Genomic DNA, 23,697 nt, shown 5'->3' with positions numbered 1-23,697 from the left:
CCTAGTGGGCTACAGTCCACGGAGTTGCAAAGAGTCGGACATGACTGAGCACGAGCACATGCAAACATGTGTATTATACCAAGAGTGAGTGTCCTTTGAAAGACAGTAGACCCTAGTGGATTTAGTACTCAAGAATTTGACCCTTTGGACACTCTGAAGATCTACTATGTATAGTAATTATTACTTTTACAAGACATACTTGCAGTTTCAAAATGATCTTAGGTTTAGGTACAGAAACAAGTCAACTGCGCCAGTGGTGGGCCCAGGTGACTGTCTTGGACTTACAAATCCAGACAGCTGTAGCCAGTCCCATTCTCTACCTGTTCTAAGTACAGCTTTATTTGTGACAAAAAATTTTTTCTTTGAAGATTTACGTTGTGAAAGTGAAAGTCGCTCAGTCGTGTCTGACTCTTTGTGACCCCATGGACTATACAGTCCATGGAATTCTCCAGGCCAGAATACTGGAGTGGGTAGCTTTTCCCTTCTCCAGGGCATCTTCCTAACCCAGTGATGGAACCCAGGTCTCCCACATTGCAGGTGGATCCTTTACCAGCTGAGCCACAGGGAAGCCAGATTAAGGGTTAGTTCATGGCTAATGCCATGTGTGTTACCACAATGTGTGTAATATAGGTTATCTTTGTGCCACCATTAATTTTAATAGATTTATTAAGTGGGCTATACAATATAGCTCTTCATGGGGAAAATGTTATGTCCTCATGGCATCAGTAAATTTGGAGATTTAGAAAGATCTTGGGCATCTTCTCTAGAATGGCAAGATTCAACTGTAGTTCATCTTCTCCAGGCCATCCTTTTAAAATTCTTCTTTCATAATCAACCTATAGTGGCAAGAACTTATTAACAGAAGTCTCATTCTGAAGTCCATGTTCAGTAGAAGTTCTTTGTTGTAGGAGCAACTAACTGACCAATAAAATATGAAAAAAAATTTTTTAAGAATTTTTCTCACTCAGCAGCAGAGGGAGTGAGAGTAACACCAAAACATCCCTCCACCAAAAACAAAAAAAAACATCTTTGCAGCCAAAGATGGAGAAGCTCTATACAGTCAGCAAAAACAAGACCAGGAGCTGACTGTGGCTCACATTATGAACTCCTTATTGCCAAATTCAGACTTAAATTGAAGAAAGTAGGGAAAACCACTAGACCATTCAGGTATGACCTAAATCAAATCCCTTATGATTATACAGTGGAAGTGAGAAATAGATTTAAGGGCCTAGATCTGATAGATAGAGTGCCTGATGAACTATGGAACGAGGTTTGTGACACTGTACAGGAGACAGGGATCAAGACCATCCCCATGGAAAAGAAATGCAAAAAAGCAAAATGGCTGTCTAGGGAGGCCTTACAAATAGCTGTGAAAAGAAGAGAAGCAAAAAGCAAAGGAGAAAAGGAAAGATATACGCATCTGAATGCAGAGTTCCAAAGAACAGCAAGAAGAGATAAGAAAGCCTTCTTGAGCGATCAATGCAAAGAAATAGAGGAAAACAACAGAATGGGAAAGACTAGAGATCTCTTCAAGAAAATTAGAGATACCAAGAGAACATTTCATGCAAAGATGGGCTCAATAAAGGACAGAAATGGTATGGACCTAACAGAAGCAGAAGATATTAAGAAGAGGTGGCAAGAATACACAGAAGAACTATACAAAAAAGATCTTCATGACCCAGATAATCACGATGGTGTGATCACTGACCTACAGCCAGACACCCTGGAATGTGAAGTCAAGTGGGCCTTAGAAAGCATCACTATGAACAAAGCTAGTGGAGGTGATGGAATTCCAGTTGAGCTATTCCAAATCCTGAAAGATGATGCTGTGAAAGTGCTGCACTCAATATGCCAGCAAATTTGGAAAACTCAGCAGTGGCCACAGGACTGGAAAAGGTCAGTTTTCATTCCAATCCCAAAGAAAGGCAATGCCAAAGAATGCTCAAACGACTGCACAATTGCACTCATCTCACACGCTAGTAAAGTAATGCTCAAAATTCTCCAAGCCAGGCTTCAGCAATATGTGAACCGTGAACTTCCTGATGTTCAAGCTGGTTTTAGAAAGGGCAGAGGAATCAGAGATCAAATTGCCAACATCCGCTGGATCATGGAAAAAGCAAGAGAGTTCCAGAAAAACATCTATTTCTGCTTTATTGACTATGCCAAAGCCTTTGACTATGTGGATCACAATAAACTGTAGAAAATTCTGAAAGAGATGGGAATACCAGACCACCTGATCTGCCTCTTGAGAAATTTGTATGCAGGTCAGGAAGCAACAGTTAGAACTGGACATGGAACAACAGACTGGTTCCAAATAGGAAAAAGAGTACGTCAAGGCTGTATATTGTCATCCTGTTATTTAACTTATATGCAGAGTACATCATGAGAAACGCTGGACTGGAATAAACACAAGCTGGAATCAATAACCTCAGATATGCAGATGACACCACCCTTATGGCAGAAAGTGAAGAGGAACTAAAAAGCCTCTTGATGAAAGTGAAAGTGGAGAGTGAAAAAGCTGGCTTAAAGCTCAACATTCAGAAAACGAAAATCATGGCATCTGGTCCCATCACTTCATGGGAAATAGATGGGGAAACAGTGGAAACAGTGTCAGACTTTATTTTTCTGGGCTCCAAAATCACTGCAGATGGTGACTGCAAGCCATGAAATTAAAAGACGCTTACTCCTTGGAAGGAAAGTTATTACCAACTTAGACAGCATATTAAAAAGCAGAGACATTACTTTGCCAACAAAGGTCCGTCTAGTCAAGGCTATGGTTTTTCCTGTGGTCATGTACGGATGTGAGAGCTGGACTGTGAAGAAGGCTGAGCGCTGAATAATTGATGCTTTTGAACTGTGGTGTTGGAGAAGACTCTTGAGAGTCCCTTGGACTGCAAGGAGATCCAACCAGTCCATTCTGAAGGAGATCAGCCCTGGGGTTTCTTTAGAAGGAATGATGCTAAAGCTGAAACTCCAGTACTTTGGCCACCTCATGTGAAGAGTTGACTGACTGGAAAAGACTCTGGTGCTGGGAGGGATTGGGGGCAGGAGGAGAAGGGGACGACAGAGGATGAGATGGCTGGATGGCATCACTGACTTGATGGACGTTGAATCTGGGTGAACTCCGGGAGTTGGTGATGGACAGGGAGGCCTGGCATGCTGCGATTCATGGGGTCGCAAAGAGTCGGACATGACTGAGTGACTGAACTGAATTGACAAATATATATATCATTATTTTATGTAACACTAAGGCAAAATTTATATAAAAATTTGCAACTGAGAACTAACGGAATAGAGTATACCAAACCAGTCTCTTTGGGGAGTTGTCACTCATTCAGTGTACATCTTAAAAAATAAAATTCTTAAATGTTTGAACAGTCTTCTACTGATACGCCCAAAACATTTAAGTTTTTTATATTTTGGAAATGCCAAGGCCCATAATACATGTAGTATACGTACCAAACAGGCATTGTATAAGACTAATTGATAATTTGGGGGATGATAACCTTTAGTTTTGATTAAAGTGAAACAGGAGAGTAAAAAGCTGGCTTAAAACTCAACATTCAAAAAACTAAGATCATGGCATCTGGTCCCATCACTTCATGGCAAATAGATGAGGAAACAATGGAAACAGTGACAGGCTTCATTTTTGGGGGCTCCAAAATCACTGCAGATGGTGAATGGAGCCATGAAATTAAAAGACGCTTGCTCCTTGGAAGAAAAGTTACGACCAATCTAGAAAAAGCAGAGACATTACTTTGCCAACAAACGTCCGTCTAGTCAAGGCTATGGTTTTTCCAGTAGTCATGTATAGATGTGAGAGTTGGACTATAAAGAAAGCTGAACGCCAAAAAAGTGATGCTTTTGAATTGTGGTGTTGGAGAAGACTCTTGAGAGTCCCTTGGACTACAAGGAGATCCAACCAGTCCATCCTAAAGGAGATCAGTCCTGGGTGTTCATTCGAAGGACTGATGCTGAAGCTGAAACTCCAATACTTTGGCCACCTGATGCAAAGAGCTGACTCATTGGAAAAGACCCTGATACTGGGAAAGATTGAAGGCAGGAGGAGAAGGAGACGACAGAGGATAAGACGGTTGAATGTCCATCACTTGATGGACGTGAGTTTGGGTAAACTCCGGGAGTTGGTGATGGACAGGGAAGCCTGGCATACTGCAGTCCATGGGGTCACAAAAAGTTGGGCATGACTGAGCAAACCAGTGGTCATGTATGGATGTGAGAGTTGGACTGTGAAGAAAGCCGAGTGCCAAAGAATTGATGCTTTTGAACTGTGGTGTTGAAGACTCTTGAGAGTCCCTTGGACTGCAAGGAGATCCAACCAGTCCATTCTGAAGGAGATCAGCCCTGGCATTTCTTTGGAAGGAATGATGCTAAAGCTGAAACTCCAGTACTTTGGCCACCTCATGCGAAGAGTTGACTCATTGGAAAAGACTCTGATGCTGGGAGGGATTGGGGGGATTGGGGGCAGGAGGAGAAGGGAACAACAGAGGAAGAGATGGCTGGATGGCATCACTGACTCGATGGACATGAGTCTGAGTGAACTCCGGGAGTTGGTGATGGACAGGGAGGCCTGGTGTGCTGCGATTCATGGGGTTGCAAAGAGTCGGACATGACTGAGCGACTGAAGTGAACTGAACTGAGGAAATGAACTGAACTGAACCAAAATGGCAATATAGACTCAGAAGGAATTTTGAGAGAATATATGTGTCAAAATAAAATTTATAACAACGAGAAATATAATGCTAAATATATCAAAAGCATGAATATGAAGTTCGGAAAGTTCTGAGACAGAGTTCTACTTTGCGAATAGTCTTCTAGGTTGCTTCACACCAATTCTCCCTTTGGTAACAGTGAGAAAAACTCTATAAAATATATTAAACATGTGTTTCAAGGAAATAGGAGTGCAACCTAGATAGGGAGGGCTTGGAGGTAGAGATGGTCAAGATTCAAAAAATGAGGAGAACAAGACATTCGAACTCAGCATTTGAAGCTCTCCTCCTTCAGGTGAGTGATTTCAAAAGGAAAATCTGTGGCTGAGAGCCTGAACAGCAAAAGTGTCACGAGTCCCATGATGATGGAAAAAAGGTAGTTTATAGACCACTAGGGGTAGGGGTGAGGTGCCAATAAATACTCCAGGGTTTTTGACTTATACTCCAGAGAAAAGGTTAACTGTGAACACAGATGAGGCCTCTCATGGACTACATCCTGATGAACTTACGGGGGATTACCCCAGAAAGAGGGCTTCCCAAGTGACTTGGTGGTAAAGAATCTGCCTGCCAAGCAGGAGACACAGGAGAAACATGTTCACTTCCTGGTTCAGGAAGATCTCCTGGAGAAGGAAATGGCTACCCACTCCACTACTCTTGCCTGGAGAATCCCCTGGACAGAGGAGCCTGGTAGGCCACAGCCCAGGGGGTCACAAAGAACCGGACATGACTTAGTGACTAAACCACCAACCACCACCACCCCAGTCTCCAGAAGGATAGGTAAAGTCGCCGTGGAGGAAGCTAACTTCATCTTGAGCCTCAAATTATTGCTACAGTTCTTTATCTGCACTACCTAGCAGTCAACAAAGAAGTGAAAAGCAAAAGTCGGCTTACGAAGACAAGAACTGGATAACCAAGAAGAAAACAAAACACATAATGAAATGGATTGATAGCAAGATATTTGTTACTATCAGATACTTACTTTAATTATAATTCATGTATTCAAGAAATTAAATGCCAAGACAAAATTTTAGTAGAGAACCAAGAGCTATACAAAAGCATCAAATAAACATTCAAAAATTGTTAAAACTGTGAAGTGTGATAGGCCATGCACCTAGAGCCTGTGCTCCACGAGAGAGGCCACAGCAATGAGAAGCCCGCACACCGCAAGTAGCTCCCAATTGCCACAACCAGAGAAAGCCAATGAGCTGCAATGAAGACCCAACACAACCAAAAATAAAGAAATAATCACAATTAAAAATAAATAAATAAAAAAACCTGTGAGGTGTGATGATGATACTGTGATTATATTTTTAAAAGAATTCTTAACTTTTGAGAGATATACTGTAATATTAATAATAAAATGATACACCTGAGTCTGGCTTCCTAATCTAAGGTGAGTAGGATGTCAAAGAAACAAGACTGGCAATAAGCTGACCACTTCTGAAGCTGAATATTGGTACATGATGGGATTCCCCAGTGGTTCACTGGTAAAGAATCCACCTACAATGCAGGAGACCTGGGTTCAATCCCTGGGTCGGGAAGATCCCCTGGAGAAGGGAACCCACTCCAGTATTCTTGCCTGGAAAATCCCATGGACAGAGGAGCCTGGCTGTCTACAGTTCATGGGGTCACAAAGGATTTAGATATGACTTAGCAACTAAATAACAAAAACATTGGTACACGGGAGTTAAATTGTATCATTCTTTCTACTTTTGTATATACCTCAAATTTTCCATAATAAAACAACTTTTAATAGAGATAGAACACTAAAAATTAAGACATATGAATTATTCTTAAGGCCATGTCTCAATAATTACTGCTATATATCACTGTTAAACAAGGTTTTAAAAATCACTTCCTGAACAGTAAGGATTTACTGTATAGCAAAGGGAACTACATTTGATATCTTGTAAAAACCTAAAATGGAAAAGAATACAAAAAACTGAAAAAAGAAAAAAAAAACAAACCCAAATCACTTTGCTGTATACTTGAAACTAACACAATATTGTACCCAAATTAAAAAGAAAAAACCTACTTCCTAGAGCCTCTTAAAGGTCACTTGCAAGAACAATACAGAAAGGGATTACATTGTGGAGATTACAACTATATCCCTGTGGAATAGGAGGGGAAAATCCAACTGTTCCAATGGTATATAAGCAGATATTTATAACTGGAATATAAACCAGTGGCAGTGGCAAAGAATTCAAAAGAACTAAAATTTAAACTCTCCTTAATAGAGGGAAAATAATAGACATAACCATTTCATATTGTTATTAATACCTCTGTAAGCGTGTATGCTTCTTCAGCTGTGCACTCAGCCTGTGCCGTAGGATTACTTAATGCAAATATTATAGGCCTTTCATTGATTTCAGCCATTGCTTTGATTACACCAGGAGTGAAAAGTCGGCCAGCTCCTGCAACTCCTATCATAAATAAAGGGGGGAAAAAAAAGCAACTTCATTACAAGTAAAATACAGCATTCCCATCAACAGCATTTCTACAATAGGTTTAACATAACAAAAGCACAGGTAAACTCCCATTACAAAGATACAATTTTGCATTGCTAAGATAATTCCAATCTTACATCTGAAAAGAGAAACAATAAAAACACTAAAATTTCTACTTAAATATTTATTATCTACCCCAGACATAGTAAATTGTGAGCAAAAAAAAAAAAAAGAGTATAAGACAACCTCCAGGGAATTCCCTGACAGTCCAGTGGTTAGGATTCTATGCTCCCAAATGCAGAGGGCACAGGTTTGATCCCTGGTCAGGGAACTAAGATTCTGCATGCTACATGGTGCAACAGGGAAAAGAAAAAAAAGACTACTTCCATCATGTAATTGTTGTCTAATAAGCACAGAGCTTCAGTTTTAAAAGGTGAAGAGTTCCGCAAACTGGCTGTACAATGTGAATGCATTTAACACTACCTCATTGTATACTTTTAAATGGGTATGATGGCAAATTTTAAGTTATATATATTTTACCACAATTAAAATTCTTTTTTAAATGAAAAAGTTGCATCTCTAAATGTTAACTTGTTATACTCTGTGGTACTCATTATAAAATAATAGGAGTTTAGAAGGGAAAAAAAGATCTTCTTGACTATAGTCATCCACTTTCTTGATAGAGATCAGTTTAATGAACTTTTAGTAAGCTCTGACAATGTCTCAGACACTGTATGTAGGTCACTGGGATATAAAAGTGAGTATAATGCAGGCAGCTTAGGAGTTGAGAGAGAAAACAACAGAGTAAAGAGAAAACCAGAAGACCAGTCCCGGGCGCTCAGTGTGCAGCGCACAGAGGCATGGCTGAAAGAAGAACTCAGCCCAGAGTGGGAACTGGGATGACAAGGAACGCCTCAGCTGAACGCTTACGTAGTTCATCCAATGAAAAGACTTACATTCAACAGTCAAAGAAAGTTTAAATTCCATTTTATAAACTGACATGTAATAAAGAGAAATACTGATCTGGAGACCAGAATTTTAGTGCTTCCTCTGTCACTCCTGGCTATATGAGATACTCACAACATCTCAGGCAAGTTGTTTAATAACTCTGCGCTTGTTTTCCTCATGTGAAAAAGGAATGTATACTCAGTGTTTTCCCATGTAGTCACATGGGGTATGTGGACATATTCTTAGGAATCCATGAGTTCTAAAAGAATGAAACATTTTTTTTCTCATTTCCTTCATCCTCCAGGGCCGGAGTCAATGGACAGATTCTTAGGTTTCCATCTTGAGTCAACCCACCCCAGTATTCTTGCCTGGGAAATCCTATAGACAGAGGAGCCTGGTGAGCTATAGTCTTGTGGGGGTCACAAAAGAATCGGACATGACTTAGCAACTAAACAACAAAAAATTGAGTTCTGAGAGAAATGCACTCACAATCTTAAAGATTACTTCCCACTCTAAAAAATTGTGAGTTTCAATTAGTAAAGAACCTAATACAGATATCCTTTTCCTAACCATAAAAACTGTTGGTGACTTAAAACAGTTTACTATTTAAAATTCCATAGGGCTCCTCCAAGAAATTGGTAAAATATAAGAAAAATGATACATATATATATGTGTGTGTGTGTGTATATATATGATATATATATGTGTGTGTATATATATATATGATGTATATATATATATGATACATATATAAAATGATATATATATACAAATCTTATTATAGCTGTATAGGAAATGAAATAGTCCCTCTTTTAAATACTCTTTACATTTTCTGTTAATGCTATGTTACACAGTCTGATGACAGCTATTAAATGCCTGACTCTTAAAACATACCAAAAGCTTTCAGCTTTGTTGTCAATGAAAATCTTTGACTCTGCAAGGGATTTTCTTGGTACAGTCTGTCAAATAACCTTGGTCTTTTTCAGGTTTTGAGCCCACCAGTCATACCAACTCTAAAAGCAAAGCATGAGCAATCACACAGCTTCTAGAAGTTAAAAGTACAAGCAACATCTGTTAATAGAACTGTATACACTGTACCTAAAAGCTATCACATACAACACAGGGAACACAGCCAACATTTTTAATAACTATGAATGGAGTACAACCTTTAAAATTTGTGAATCACTACACTGTACAGCTGTCACTTATATGATACTCCACATCAAGTATACTTCAGTTAAAAAAAAAAAGCTATCACATCTATAGTGACCTAAATGGGAAGGAAATCCAAAAAGAGGGGGAATATAGGCATACATATAGCTGATTCACTTTGCTGTACAGCAGAAGCCAATGCATCATTGTAAAGCGACTATACTCCAATAAAGATCAATTTAAAAACAAAGCTATCACAGAAACATATATGCTCAAAGCTAGGTAAAATATGTCATTTCACTTTTAGTAATCCTGCATGCAAGTTAGGCCTGGCATTATACAGGTAAGTAACAGAATGACTTGGCAACAACTTTACTCACCAATTATAGCTGAAGGCTTAAGTATATTTACTGCCTCTTCAAAAGTATCAGGTAGGCTCTCTGGAGCTGAGTGAGCAAATGCTTCCTGATGACTTTCTATTTTAGCTTTCCGCCCCTGAATTTTTAGATAAAATACAATTTTTTAGTAAATGTTTATTGAGGATTAGTTGAGAAGACATCATTATAAGTCACATATTGTTACTACAGTAAGAATGTTTCTTTTTCATTTACATTTCTCTTCAACTCATTATCTTCCAATTCTTTCTTCATACTGCCCATAAACCCAAATATAAAACATGCATCAAATTCCATTATAACCAAAAATTTATAATCCCTTTCAAAAACTCATTTACTCTGTGAAGTCTTCCTAAATCCAACAGGGCACAAAGGCATACAATTCCTTATGTGAGCTAGCTGCATTTTAGAGCTTAGAATTTCATATTTCAGAAATGTGTTATGATAATATATTATAAGTGCTAGTTGCTCAGTCGTGTCTGACTCTGCGATCCCATGGACTATAGCCCACCAAGCTCCTCTGTCCATGGGATTCTCCAGGCAAGAATACTAGGGTGTGTAATTTATCACAAACACTCTCTCAGTGGGCACTCCACAACTGAACGGAAGTTATGAATAGTCACATCAAGTACAAAAGGTGAAAATTAGAAATATCATCTTTGGTCTTGCTACTAAAGTTAGCATATAATTTCAGGTCTGTCAGATTTATTACCAAATGAATTTCAGGAAAAACTCAGGGATTTCAGAATTTTAGATAGACATTATGGACTTATACTACCAAGAGTTCAGGAAAGGGGAATTCTGGTTTAAAAGAGCTGAATGAAGTAATATGCTTTCCTCACCAAATCCCAGGTCAAAACCCATTAAAAATAAACTCCATAGTAGCGTCACAAGTGTGGGAGATATACCACTGACATGTTAGAACAGTGATTAATTTCTCAATAGTTTAAAGCAAACAAAAACCTGTTGAATGCAAAAACCAACCAGGATGACAAATTCATATCCTTATTTCGGCAAAAGAAAAGACCTCCCTCGGCAAAGGTGATTTTTTACATCAGAGTTCCAGACAAGCCCCAGCTTGTCTGTGATGACAAGCAGGGGCCTGGAAAAGCAAAACTCCATCATCACTTGGCTGGGGAATTAACTAAAAGACTGAAATACAGCCTCAGTAGATCCAAGTTCTCAGAACAGTGGCTTCACATGCTTGCTCCCAAGAAGACCACATCTCTTCCATGAGGACTTCAATCGGAAACTCTCAAAGTCTCAAAAAAGAGGACAGTGTTTTGAGTCCCAAGAAGAGATACAAAGCCTAAAACTCATGCTAAAGGAAAAACATACCCTGAACTTGCAGATGCACATACATCATCCTAGACTTGATTACTGCAAACATGATAAAGAACCAAAACATTTATGAAAACAAACATCACAAACAGAAGCACCAAACTCATTGTGTACTAGCAAAAATATATACACTCTCCAATGGTCTTCCAGGTACAAGGTCTCAATAATCCTTGCATCTGACATACAAGTAAATATGGCAGTTATAGCTTTGGGAGGAGGCACAGTTGAATGACTAACAGCATAGGATTCATAGTCAGGCTACTTGGGTGGAATTCCACCTCCATGACTTACAAGCTTGGAAAAATGACCTGACCTTTTTAAACCTCTTCCCTCATTTGTAAAATTTCAAAAAATGTTTGATAAGATCAAATGAGATTGGGAAAAAAAAGGTTAAATAAGTTAATCACAATGTGTGATACACTTTTTAAATACTTAAGAAATTATTTAAAATTTAAACATTCAAGATTTTTCATTCATATACTTCAGTTTTTTATTTCATTTTTTGTACTAATAGAATACTGTTACTAATTAAGAAAAGATTTCAGGAACTAGAGCAAAGTAAATGATATAAGCTTGCTCCAAAGATGTAAATGACAAGTAGTTTATAAATATCAATAAACACCACAGAAATATAACAGCATTGTGTACTGCATAAGCTCAACTATGAAACAGTTTACCTATTCTTTGATGTGTTACACAGTATAGGATACAAGGCATTTCTTGAGCTATTAGAAATGGCGATCAATGATAGGAAGGTGGGCAAGAATAAAGGATACCAAGTTGACCTGGGATAAACCTATCATCCATCATTTCACCTTAGGAATACATGCCTTTTTCTGGGGAAAAGGTCCATAAATTTCTATTAGGTTGCTACAAGAGATTGTGATCTCCAAAGAGTTAAAGGATTTCTGTTCAAATGATCAGATGTCCTGCTAACAATTTAATTAGGAACTTCTGACTTCCCATTAAAAGCCACTAGGTTTAAAAGAGTCAGGAGTCAGAAAACAAAGCAAGAAAGAATACATCTGGTGCCAACATAGACATTATGATTTGAATATGAAAAGAAAACTCTAAAAATATCATTATAACAACATACTTTTGCTTCTCCAAGGTTTAGAATACCTTACCTTAAATAATAAACCAAACTTGTCAACCATCCAAATTTTCTTTCGTGCCTCTTCTTCTGAGAGGCCATTTTCAACCATAGCCATAACTATCAGATTTGCAATTCCAAGAGCAGCCTGTCCAACAAAACAGAAATTTCAAAAACAAAGATTAGAGTGTGATGCGATATTATAAGTTACTTTATATATGAGAATTATAATGGTATGAGAAATACTGGATCTATTCTTCCCTTATGAAGCACACAAAACTTGATTCTTTGTGATATTTTTCCGAAGATTCTAAATTACCTATTTCACAACAGAGATCCTGAATTTATGCCCTCTATCTCAACAAAATTAGACGTTCATTATGCCCCATTTTCCAGTCTAAAGCACAGTGTTGGTTTTCAAACTTAAAAGCTCACAGAAACTTACCTCTCCTGCTCCAAGAAATAAGATTCTATGATCTGAGATCGGTTTCCCAATGACTTTTTGCGCGGCAAGCAGACCGGCCAGAGCCACCGCAGCCGTCCCTGTAAGACAGGCAAAACATGGTACAGTGAAAAATGGGCACACTACAAAAAAGGTTTAAGCAGGAATAAAAAACCTAAGTTTTTGTTTTTGCTTTACCTTGAATATCATCGTTGAAGGTACAGTATTTTTCTCGGTATTTTCTCAAGAACCTGAATGCATTATGATTTCCAAAGTCTTCAAACTGAATAAGTGTGTTCTGTCCATATCTAAAAAACAGCAAAGCCCGTTATGGTTGTGATGAAATACCACTTTTAAACATTTTTAAAATAATATACTAAGTTAGTTCACTTAAGGCCACACTAACAATTTTTAGAGTCTGTGAAAGACTAGACTCAACATATAGAAAAATCTATTATTCAGAAAAATTTATGGGATGGTTAAAATGAATGTAGCACCATGATGGACCAAAGGGATACTAATCTGTACAAACTATTTTCAAGTGCCAAAGACTGTATAGTCCATGCAGTTGCAAAGAGTTGGACACGACTGAGTTACTTTCACTTTTCACTTTCAGGGGGGTGCCCAGCACATATATACACAAATAACTTCCTAAAAAGGAAGAGATTTCTGTCTCTGAGTCTCAAAAAGTATGTGTTTGATATGTGAATTTTCATTACGTTCACAGTTAACAGCAACACAGTAAAGTATATATTAAATAAGCAGTTAAAAAAAAAACTGCTGTATGAGTTCACTGGCTTTCAAAAAAAGATATCAGTCATCTTGGTGAGGTAAAGTATGGGGAGGCATGAAAGGAGGTGGAACCTTATTTGGGTTCCAAAAGAACAGAAAGTAAAGTGGTAGGAAGAAATACAAGGTCTATTTTGCTGTTCCTGAATTTTCAAATCTGGCTACATATTTCAGAGTTTATATAAAAGTATAAGGGAGAAGTTGGTTAAGGGAGGTTAGAGCCAGATAAGGGAGAATTCTGAAAGCAAAACTGGGGAAGGGGACTTTTTTCTGTGTCTGATATAGAATCACTGAAGGCTTGAGAAGGGAAAAATTCATCTAAGACTCCCTGGAGGAAGGATAAAGCTGCCAGTGAGGCGTAGCACATATCAAATGCACAGAGAGATGAGAAAGAAGGGAAAATAATCAGGAAGGTACTGAGGCACGAAAACAAGAAGACGTGAAGCAGAAGCCACAGGAAGTGAAAGGGATAATTATGAGACATCAGAATGAACAAACAGAACTTGATGATGAGGACCACACCTGGGAAGAGGGAAAAGCAACTGAAATGCCAAGGCAGCCTGGATGACTAAAAAGGGGAAGGGGAAGAGGTGGCAATGTCTGGGATGATAAAAAGTTTAGTTTTAGATATGGCAACAACTTTGACTCTGAAAAGGAGTTAATTTTTAGGATCGTCCATGTACCAGTAATCTAAAAGGTAGGGCAGGAAAGCTTCCTGGGCAGTCCAGTGTTTAAGATTTCATGCTTCCACTGCAAGGGGCACAGGTCTGAGCCCTGGCTGGGGCACTAAGATCCTGTATGCCACCAGGGGCAGCCAGGGAAAAAAAAAAAAAAAGGTAGCGCAGGGCTAGATCATAAAATGTTTGGACTTTACCCTTCAGCAATAGGAAATTAAGCCAAAGAATGACATAACAAACAGTATGTCAGTAGTTTAAAAACAGTTTTTAAAAGTCTAATCTGGTGGTAAGGTGGAGAGGAAACAGTGAGGAGAAAAGCTAGAGGAAGATTCTGAAGAATCCAAAAGAGACATGAGGATCTGCAAAGAGGCTGTGGCAATGGAAAAGAAAAGATGCATTTCTGAGGCTTGTACGGGGTAGTACCAACTGGATGTGAGGACTGAATGACACTATATGGGTTTGACAGAAGAGAAGGAAGAGTCAAAGATTAGACAAGATCAAAGGTTTGGTGATGAGGGTACATGCTACTGCTATTAACAGAGGCTAGATTTATTAAAGATAGGCAACAGGTAAAGTGTCTGTCTGCAGTGCGGGAGACCTGGGTTCGATCCCTGAGTAGGGAAGATCCCCTGGAGAAGGAAATGGCAACCTAGTCCAGTACTCTTGCCTGGAAAATCCCATGGACAGAGGAGCCCGGTAGGCTATAGTCCATGGGGTTGCAAAGAGTCGACATGACTGAGCAACTTCACTTTCACTTTCAGACAATTTAGAAAGGGAAGGAGATAGCAACAAAACCTCTAGAGGGAGGATTCCAGCTATTGGAAATGCAAGCCTCAGAGGAAGGTGGGACTACAGAGATAGGTTTTCATGGGCTGAGAGTCACAAGCATAAAAGTCACAGGCTACATGACTCAAAAGAGGAAAGAACTATATACTCACCCACATTTACCAGAAGAGAACAAGAAAAAAATCAGTGGAGATGACAAAGGAAACAAAAACGGCTGGAGAAAGATTAAGTCAGGAAAGTCTTTTAGTTCAAGAGAAGAGAAAATTTCAAGGATGTAGCAGTGGAAAACGTGGTCAGATGCTGCAGACAGGAGGAGAGAAAAGACCAAAATTTAAAATATGAAAGCTGCACAAGAATTTCACTGAAATGGTGAAGTGAGCCTGGATGCTGAGGGTTGAAAGAACTGCACAGTGAAGGTATTACTTAGGAGCAGTGAGTACAGACTTCAAGATTTCAGTGTGCTCAGGATGTCAGATAACTGAGGAAAGCAAAGCGGAAAGCATTACTACCACATATCAGTACATCACACTGGGTAGGAAAGAACCAAAGTTCTCAAACGTTTACTCTCCTCTATCTTCACAAAAGATAAAGGAAAACAAAACAGTGGTTCTATTTTTTTAAGACGCTTTCATATACTCAAACTTTAGAAAAAATACCTGTCAGTAATGGCCTTCATAAACTCATCAATTAGGTCATCGTAACGCTGTGATCGATCTCTTTTCTGATATAAACCCATATAAAATGGATCCTTTAAGAGGGCCTATAAAACAGAACAAACATAAATGTGAAGTTTTTTATTACATAACCAATGTAAACATATTCTGTAAAACAGAAACTGTAAAGTATAAAAAAATTAATAATTATTATAACAATATAACTATATTGCTCTTCTTAAAAAACTTTTAATAGTATTAATCTATTGTTATTCATATAGATATTAAAAGAGGTTTAAGAAAAAGGCTAACATCTAATCACAGAATTTTCTCTTCTTATCTTTAAAAGAGGGATGCAATAAAGCTGTGGGAGAAGGATCAGAGAGGGAAAGTAATTTTACTCACCGGATTATCAGTTCCTACGTCAATACACACAGGCAGACATCTATCAGGCCGTATTCCCGCACAAGCTGTATACAAACAAAGTTTTCCTACTGGAATTCCCATTCCATAGACACCCAGATCTCCAAGACCTAGAATTCTCTCTCCATCAGTCACCACGACAGCCTTAATCACAAAAAAAATACCAATTAAAAGTTTTCCAAAATGGAGCACTAAACAAAAGCATTTTAAAAAAAGACTCTCTTCATCACAAAATAGCACGTATTCTATTATTCCATTCACATGAATACGTAAATCTACAGAGAAAGAAAGTACATTAGTGGTTGTCTAGGGCTGGGGAGAAGGGAATGACCACTAATGGGTACAGGGCTTTTCTGGCGGGTGGGGATGAGGGAGCTGTGATGAAAGTCTTCTAAATTATAATGGCTGTACAATTCCAAATATACTACAAATTACTGAATTTACATTTTAAGCTGGTGAATTGCATTGTCTGTGCATCATATCTCAGAAAAGCTATTAAATAAAAAAGAAATTAAAAAAATATTTTCTTCACATATTTTCACTCTCACTTTAAAAAATAAAATTGTTTCTTAACTAACTTTTAAAATAAACCACCCAAGAATATTTAAAATTCGAGGATTTCTAGACTCTAGATGTAAAAAGGAGAATTAACTAGATTTGATTTCTTTGTCTCTGGTTTAGGAGTAGAATGCTTCTGACTAGAAAGTATTAAATGTTAGTCGCTCAGTCGTGTCCATGTGATCCCATGGACTATAGCCCACCAGGCTCCTCTGTCCTTGGAATTCTCCAGGCAAGAATCTGGAGTGGTTTGCTATTTCCTTCTCCAGGAAATAACCTGGACATCCTGCATTGGAAGCAGATTCTTTATTGTCTGAATTACCAGGGAAGCCCCCTGACTAGAGGATCAACTTAAATATGTTCAAATGACTAAACAGGGTAGGGAGGAACAAACTGCTGATAAGGATTAATCCTAAGAGAAAAATAAGTGAAGTCCTCAGTCGTGTCCGACTCTTTGCGACTCTATGGACTGTAGCCCAATAGGCTTCTCTGTCCGTGGGATTCTCCAGGCAAAAATACTGGAGTGTGTTGCCATCTGGAGTTTAGAAATCACATGCTACTCCAAACAACAACCGAAGCCAAACAAGAAAAATCTCAGCAATGGTGAAAAAAATGTAAAATAAAAAATATACCTACAAAGTTTTAAGATGATACTATGAACTTAATGATCTGACTGAATTTTTTCTAGGCTCTTTGAACAAATGATAATTCAAAGATTATTTTGGTGAGGAAGACACGCAACAAAGGCAAGCAAGATTACTGCCTATAATAAACACAAAAGCCTACAAAAAGATCTTAAATAAGTCCTTAGTTTTTGTTTTGTGAAAGACAGCCAGATTGATTAAGAATCTAAATCTACCTTGGATTTATAAGAAAAAAGACATAATGAATCCTCCTCATCACCCACCAGAATAGAAGTTTTTAGGGCATTTTAATGTATTTTCTTTACCTAGAACAATATTAATTGAAGGCAGGAGGTACCAGTGGTACTGAAGTGAGCAGGCTCACCTTACTGCAATTGCTTTCCCACGGCAAACTCTATACCATCCCCTTTTGTAAAGACAATCATGTTTTTCTCAGAGCACTAAATCTGCATGTATGTAAGTATAAAGTAAAACAGAGCAACAATGAAAAAAACTGTTCTTGGAAATTGAGAGGTAACTTACATAGGAAGAAAAAACATTGTGAAAGGAAGGTTGTGCTATTAGTACCTTAACATGATTTTCTGGCCAGTTATCCACAATTGATCTAACATGACCTCTGTCTGAGATTGAAATAAATAATCCCCTGCAACAGAACAAAAACACCTTTGCATTTCATGACAGTTTTTGGTTTTTTTCTAAGTTTTTGTTCATAATTGGAATATTTAGATATTTTAATAAAAACATCAAGACACAGTGTAGTTTCTAAGCAGATCTAAGTAACACTGGTTTATTTTCAAATATTTTCAGCTACTTGAAGCTGTAATTGCATTGTTCACACAGTAGCTGCAACAAAGATTCTTATTAAATGATGCAATCATTTTACCCAAGAAGAAATGTATCCATATCTCCTGCTCAAATAAACTCAATATACCTCCATAAAATACCTCCAAAAATCAATATAAAGACATCCCATCAATGCAACAGAACATGAAACCACTAAGTAAACTACTGTTAAAAGTCACTGGAGTTTGAAATCTGAAGAAGCAGGAAGGGAGAGAAGAAAACTACAGTAATCTCAAATAAAAAATACATCCTTGCAGCATTAGGAAAAAGGAAAAAGTTATTCTAAATACAGTATATTGTTATCCAATTGAGATAATCAATCCAGGTTTCAAAAAAAGAAGAGAGAAGGGAAAGAGAGAGAAAGAAACATAGGTTCTGGACAACAGGGAAAGTAGAAATGAGGGCCAATAGGTTCTTATATTTAACTTTCTCATTGATATCTTTAAAAAAATTTTTTTTATTGAAGTATAGCTGATTCACAATGTTGTGTTAATTTCTGCTGTACATCAGTGATTCAGTTTTATATATATATATATATATACACACATATATATACATACACACACATTCTTTTTGATATTCTTTTCCATTATGGCTTATCACAGAACACTAAATATAGTTCCCTTGGCCATACAGTAGGATCTTGTTTATCCATTCTTCTCATTGACATCTTAACTCTGGCATTACTATCCTAGCTCAAAGCAGTTTAAACAGTTTCTCAACCATAACTACCTAGTACAGTAGAATCATCTGATGAGCTTTTTAAAAATTCCAGGGTTCTACCCCAGAGATTCCGATTTAACTGGCCTGGAGTTAACCAACCAAGACTCACCGACCATCTCCTATGTAAAAAAAAAAAACCCACTGTCACTGCATAAATGATACATACTATCTGCCCTCATCCAAAAGCTCTTTATGTTTCATGTGAGTTCTTAATTCTGGTGCACAACAAAATCACACCAGGAGCTTTAATGAAACAGTAGTACCTGGGCCCAACTCTACACTAAAGGAATCAGAACCTCTGTGTGTATGGTGGAGGGGAGCAGGGCATCAGGATCCTTTTGTTTTCCCTTTATCTTCCCTTTATCTGAACTGAGAAATACTACTACTCTAAGAGAAAATGAAACGATAAAAGAGCTGAAGAGCTGGGCCATATCACAGAAATGTTTAGACACATTAACTGATAGCACAGAACAGACAGTGTTTTCAAAAGTGTCTTCCGGGGAATACCTGTAACACCATCACCGACGGTGTTCATTACAATCCGGACCTCCAGACCTTTCTCTGTTTCATCAGAATCTTGGGAATAGGAAGGAGAGGAAAAGTTGGCAAGGATCAACACTAAGTAAGTCCCACAGATGTTTCCATATGCATGTTAAAGTTTGAGAGCCACCAGACTAGAGGAGAGGAGACTGAGGACAAATGCTGTCACACGGTGTTTGAATTTCTACATTTGTATCAGTATGTAAGCAGGACATTGGAAAGATATAAGGATGGTGGGAAATGACTACAGGTTAGAGGAACAAGACAAGAAAACTCAAATTAAGTAAAAATAGCACTTACACAACACTTAAAAGTTTATAAAGAACTGTCATATCAGTTTCCCCATCTGACCTTCTCAGCAGCTCTTTTAAAGGTACTGAAATCCCTATTTTATGATAAATGGATTCAGAGGGATAAAGTAACTTACTTACTCAAAGGCTTGAGCCAACACTCACCCCAGCATCCTTTCCACTTAAAATATTTGGAAGTGCTTGAACTATGTGAAATTAAAATTTGTGTAAGATCATAAAAATCAACAAGCAATAGAAATAAAACTGATAAAAAATGAGATTTACTCTCTTAGTCAGCCAGATTGTCAAAAAGTTTTATGATTATTCTGCAGAATATGCTACCAAAATGGAGAATACTTATTTTTTCGGTACAAAAATGCACAATTTCTCTAACAATCAAAACTTAAAGAAGGTTAGGAATGAATGATGCTATTTCCACAAAATGAAGAATATGACATATTAGATTTTTATGAATCCCTTTCTGTCCAAATTAAGTTTTTGTGGAAGGGAAAAGTTTTTAAGGAAGGGAACTGTGGTTGGATAAGACTGCAACACAAAAAATAGAAATGTAATCGGTGCTGGTTTTTTTCCTATATAATAGTTAATTTGCAAAAATATTTTAAAAATAAGCCTTACTTAGGTCTTCTAAAGATGTGTCCATACTGGGAGCAGGCAAGGCCAACTGTTGGTGTATACACAATTGGCATTAGAGTTTCAATATCATCTTGCAGTATTCTGTAAAACAATTTCTCATTTCTTTCTTGTATTCCCATTATATAGATGTATCTGAAATTGAGCACAGTAAATAATGTCTACATCAGACAGCATTAAAGATTTTAGCCTTTGAAATGAAATTTAAACATGTACAATTGAGGATCCCCTCCCCCTGGAAAACAAAACCCTATATATCTTTATGTAATACCCAGGATTAAAAAATAAAAATGCACTTAAATGGTAGATGATGATGATGAAAAGAATCAGAAGCAACAGCTAACCTTTACTGAGCCCTGTGAGTCAGGCTCTGAACCAGGCACTGGAAATGCAAAAATTACCATGAGGCCCCCACCCTTAGGGGCTTCCCTAGTAATTTAGCCGGTAAAGAATCTGACTGCAATGCAGGAGACCTGGGTTCAATCCCTGGGTTGGGAAGATTCCCCTTGAGAAGGATATGGCAACCCACTCCAGTATTCCTGCCTGGAGAATCCCAGGGACAGAGGAGCCTGGTGGGCTACAGTCTAAGGGATCGCAGAGTCGGCCACGACTGAGCAACTAAACCACCACCTCACCCTTAAGGAGCTAATCTTCAAGGTGATTGACATGTAAACAAGAAAACAAAATAAAGTGCATTCATTCAAATATTCACTAAATACTAAATATGTGCCAGGCACTATCGTAAACTCCAGAGATGTAAGAAGTGCCACTGTTCTCGTGGAGTTTATAATCCAGGAAACTTAGAAGCATTTTAAGTCTATTATAGTGCACAGAAGCAGCATGAAGGACGCAATGGTTAATTCATATAAAACTATAAATAACAGCTTTTAAAGAATAAAGTTTAGAAAATAGGGAGATGTTGGGCTGAAAAATCAATTATCACCTTGAATTAAACATAAAATAGACTCGTTTTTTCCTCTCTTTTGTTCCTCCTCCTGCTACCATCTGATCAAATGGGAATCCATCTGGAGTCCATTCCTGAATTCTTCCTCTCCCACCCTCCCCAATCCCAACCTAATAAATCCACAGGTCCTACAGAGACTATCTGCTAAATACCTTTCACACAGTTGTTTCCTCCCTTTCTAACAAGTCTCTATACAAACAACTTCCCCTGCTCCAATCTATTCTCTTAAAAACATACCTCTGATCAGTTCTCTTCTCCTTGAATGGCTTTCAAACACCAGTTTTATTAGCCGTAAGCTCTTAAAATAGTTAAGTAGATTTCCCTGACTACTTTCCAGCCTCGTCTTTGTACTGAACTTGCTTCAGTTTCTCAAACGCACCAGAACTCTCACCTTGGCACTGCAGCACACGACGACGCACCTGCTGCCTGGAACACCCTCTACTCAGGCAGAGTCCTCTCTACTCATGCTCTCCAAACGCAGCGGAGGTGGCGCACTCTCTGCTGTCTTTTTCGGTCATTCCCATCCCCCACCACACATACATACATTTTAGATTTTCCGATTTTCAGGTCCCATAACACCCTACTCCTTCTGTGACCCTCACACCACTTTTTGACTTTCTTTCCCCTCTGTGATGAGTGAGAGACTATACACACACACGTACATATGTACGTACGTACATATATGCGCTTTGCCGGTGGCTCGGACGGTAACGATTCCAGCAATGTAGGAGACTGGGGTTGGGAAGGTTCCTCTGGAGAAGGAATGCTACCCACTCCAGGATTCCTGCCTAGATAATCCTATGAACAGAGGAGCCTGGTGGGATACAGTCCATGGGGTCACACAAAGAATTGGACATGACTGAGTGACTAAGCACAGCACACAGGTGTGTACGTATGTATATGTGTGTAGTCTCTCACTCATTACTCTCACTCACTCACTCATTTGACATTATGCCCCATAATGTCAAAGAAACCAGTCTCACTTGTCACCAATATCCAATAATCCCCTATGCTTTACAAACCAAATGAATATTTTAGTCCTATAGTCAGACTGATCCCTTTACCCAAAATACCCTGCCCTTCTTTCTCATTTTGCCTGCTCCCTGTAACATACTGTTTCAAATTCAACTAAAGCATCACTTCCTCCAGGAAGTGCTTTCCCAGGCTGCAGAAGGCATCCGTCTTCATGCTTTCAGAATGTACTCTGCACGTCCCTCTTCCTCGCTGTCCTGCACACTGCAGTACAGCTACAATGATGGTCATAGCATAACTCCGTATGGATGAGCTCCTAGAAGGCAGGCTGTGAGTTACCAGGGTGGCCGTACATTCCAGTTTGCCTGGGACAGTTTCATTTACCTCTTTTTCACTCCCCAAAGTGTCTTGGATTGGATGATATATTATATGGCCACCCTGTCTATTACTCATTTTATATCCTCAGTGGCTAGCAACAGCACACAAAGTAGGTGATCAATAAAAGCTGAACAGAACGGGTGTCTCTGCTTCTACCATTCAATTCAAACCTTAAAGCTCTGTGATTTTAACTATAAAAAACTGATTCCTGCTGAATTTTACTACAGTGAAAATAAGGGAATTATTCACTGAAGTGAAGGAAATATAATCATTATAAAATAAATCAACTAAAATACAAGTTTCATTATGAGACTTATTTCTCATGCATACATAATACATACATAATACATAATAGTACTCCCAATTTTTTTGATCAAAACATCAATTAAAAAAAAAAACTAAACGTCTAATCAACTCTCACTTTTCCAAAGGGCCATTCAACTTTTTCAAGTTTCTATGGAACCGTAAGGCTTGAATATCTTGTGTCTCTATTTTGGGAGGTAGAAGTCCTTGAAGACCAAGCATTTGTCTTTCCTGTAATGTGAACGCCATCCCCTAAAAAGGAAAAAAATAAAAGAATTAAAAATTATTAATTACAGGGGTAACAAATGTAATGTAACCTACCAAATGTAATTTAAACATAAAAAGATCAGCCAGATAACATTTTGGCCCCGACTTTCAAAAATTTGTAAGATTGATCATATCTAGTACTGGTAAGAATATAGTAAAAGAATTACTCTCATACCACTGCTGGGAATATAAATTGCTCTAGGCTTTTTGAAAGCCAATTTTAAAGTATTCTTAGATTTTTTTTTTAATGCACATATTTTATTTTTTTAACTGAAGTATAATTGACTTACAATATGTTAGTTTCCAGTATACAACATAGTGATTCAATTTCTTTAAACTCCATTTAAAATTATTATAGAACAATGACTATATTTCCCTGAGCTGTACAATATATCCTTGTAGCTTATTTATTGTATACAAAGTAGTTGTATCTCTTAATTCTCTATCCCTACCTTGTCCCTCTCCCTTTGCCTCTCCTTACTGGTAACCACTAATTTGTCCTCAATATCTGTGAGTCTGTTTTGTTACATCCATTTACTTGTTTTATTGTTTAGATTCCACACATAAGTGACATCATACAGCATTTGTCTTTGACTTACTTCACTAAGCATAATACTCTAGGTCAATCCATACTGTTGCAAATGGCAGAATTTCATTCTTTTCTGACAGCTGTGTGCTATCCCATTGTTAG

The 23,697-nt window shown here is 38.0% G+C and overlaps 1 protein-coding gene across 2 annotated transcripts in view; it reads right to left on the bottom strand.

Annotated features, from left to right (window-relative positions):
• Nucleotides 1-23,697, bottom strand: part of ME2 (malic enzyme 2) — a 57,430-nt gene that overhangs the window by 17,030 nt on the left and 16,703 nt on the right. For both annotated transcript variants that reach the window (XM_019986706.2, XM_070779083.1), the window contains 10 exons: nt 22,858-22,991; nt 20,108-20,257; nt 17,643-17,718; nt 15,856-16,017; nt 15,454-15,557; nt 12,744-12,853; nt 12,549-12,646; nt 12,138-12,251; nt 9,655-9,769; nt 7,008-7,150 (listed from right to left, as the gene is read on the bottom strand). In XM_019986706.2, coding sequence (XP_019842265.2) covers nt 7,008-7,150; nt 9,655-9,769; nt 12,138-12,251; nt 12,549-12,646; nt 12,744-12,853; nt 15,454-15,557; nt 15,856-16,017; nt 17,643-17,718; nt 20,108-20,257; nt 22,858-22,991 — 1,206 coding nt within the window. The remainder of the gene's footprint in view (nt 1-7,007; nt 7,151-9,654; nt 9,770-12,137; nt 12,252-12,548; nt 12,647-12,743; nt 12,854-15,453; nt 15,558-15,855; nt 16,018-17,642; nt 17,719-20,107; nt 20,258-22,857; nt 22,992-23,697) is intronic.

This window comes from Bos indicus, chromosome 24 (genome assembly GCF_029378745.1).
Source record: "Bos indicus isolate NIAB-ARS_2022 breed Sahiwal x Tharparkar chromosome 24, NIAB-ARS_B.indTharparkar_mat_pri_1.0, whole genome shotgun sequence".
NCBI classification, from domain to species: Eukaryota; Metazoa; Chordata; class Mammalia; order Artiodactyla; family Bovidae; genus Bos; species Bos indicus.
Note: the sequence above shows the minus strand (reverse complement) of the source record. Positions and strands in the feature narration are given on the sequence as shown.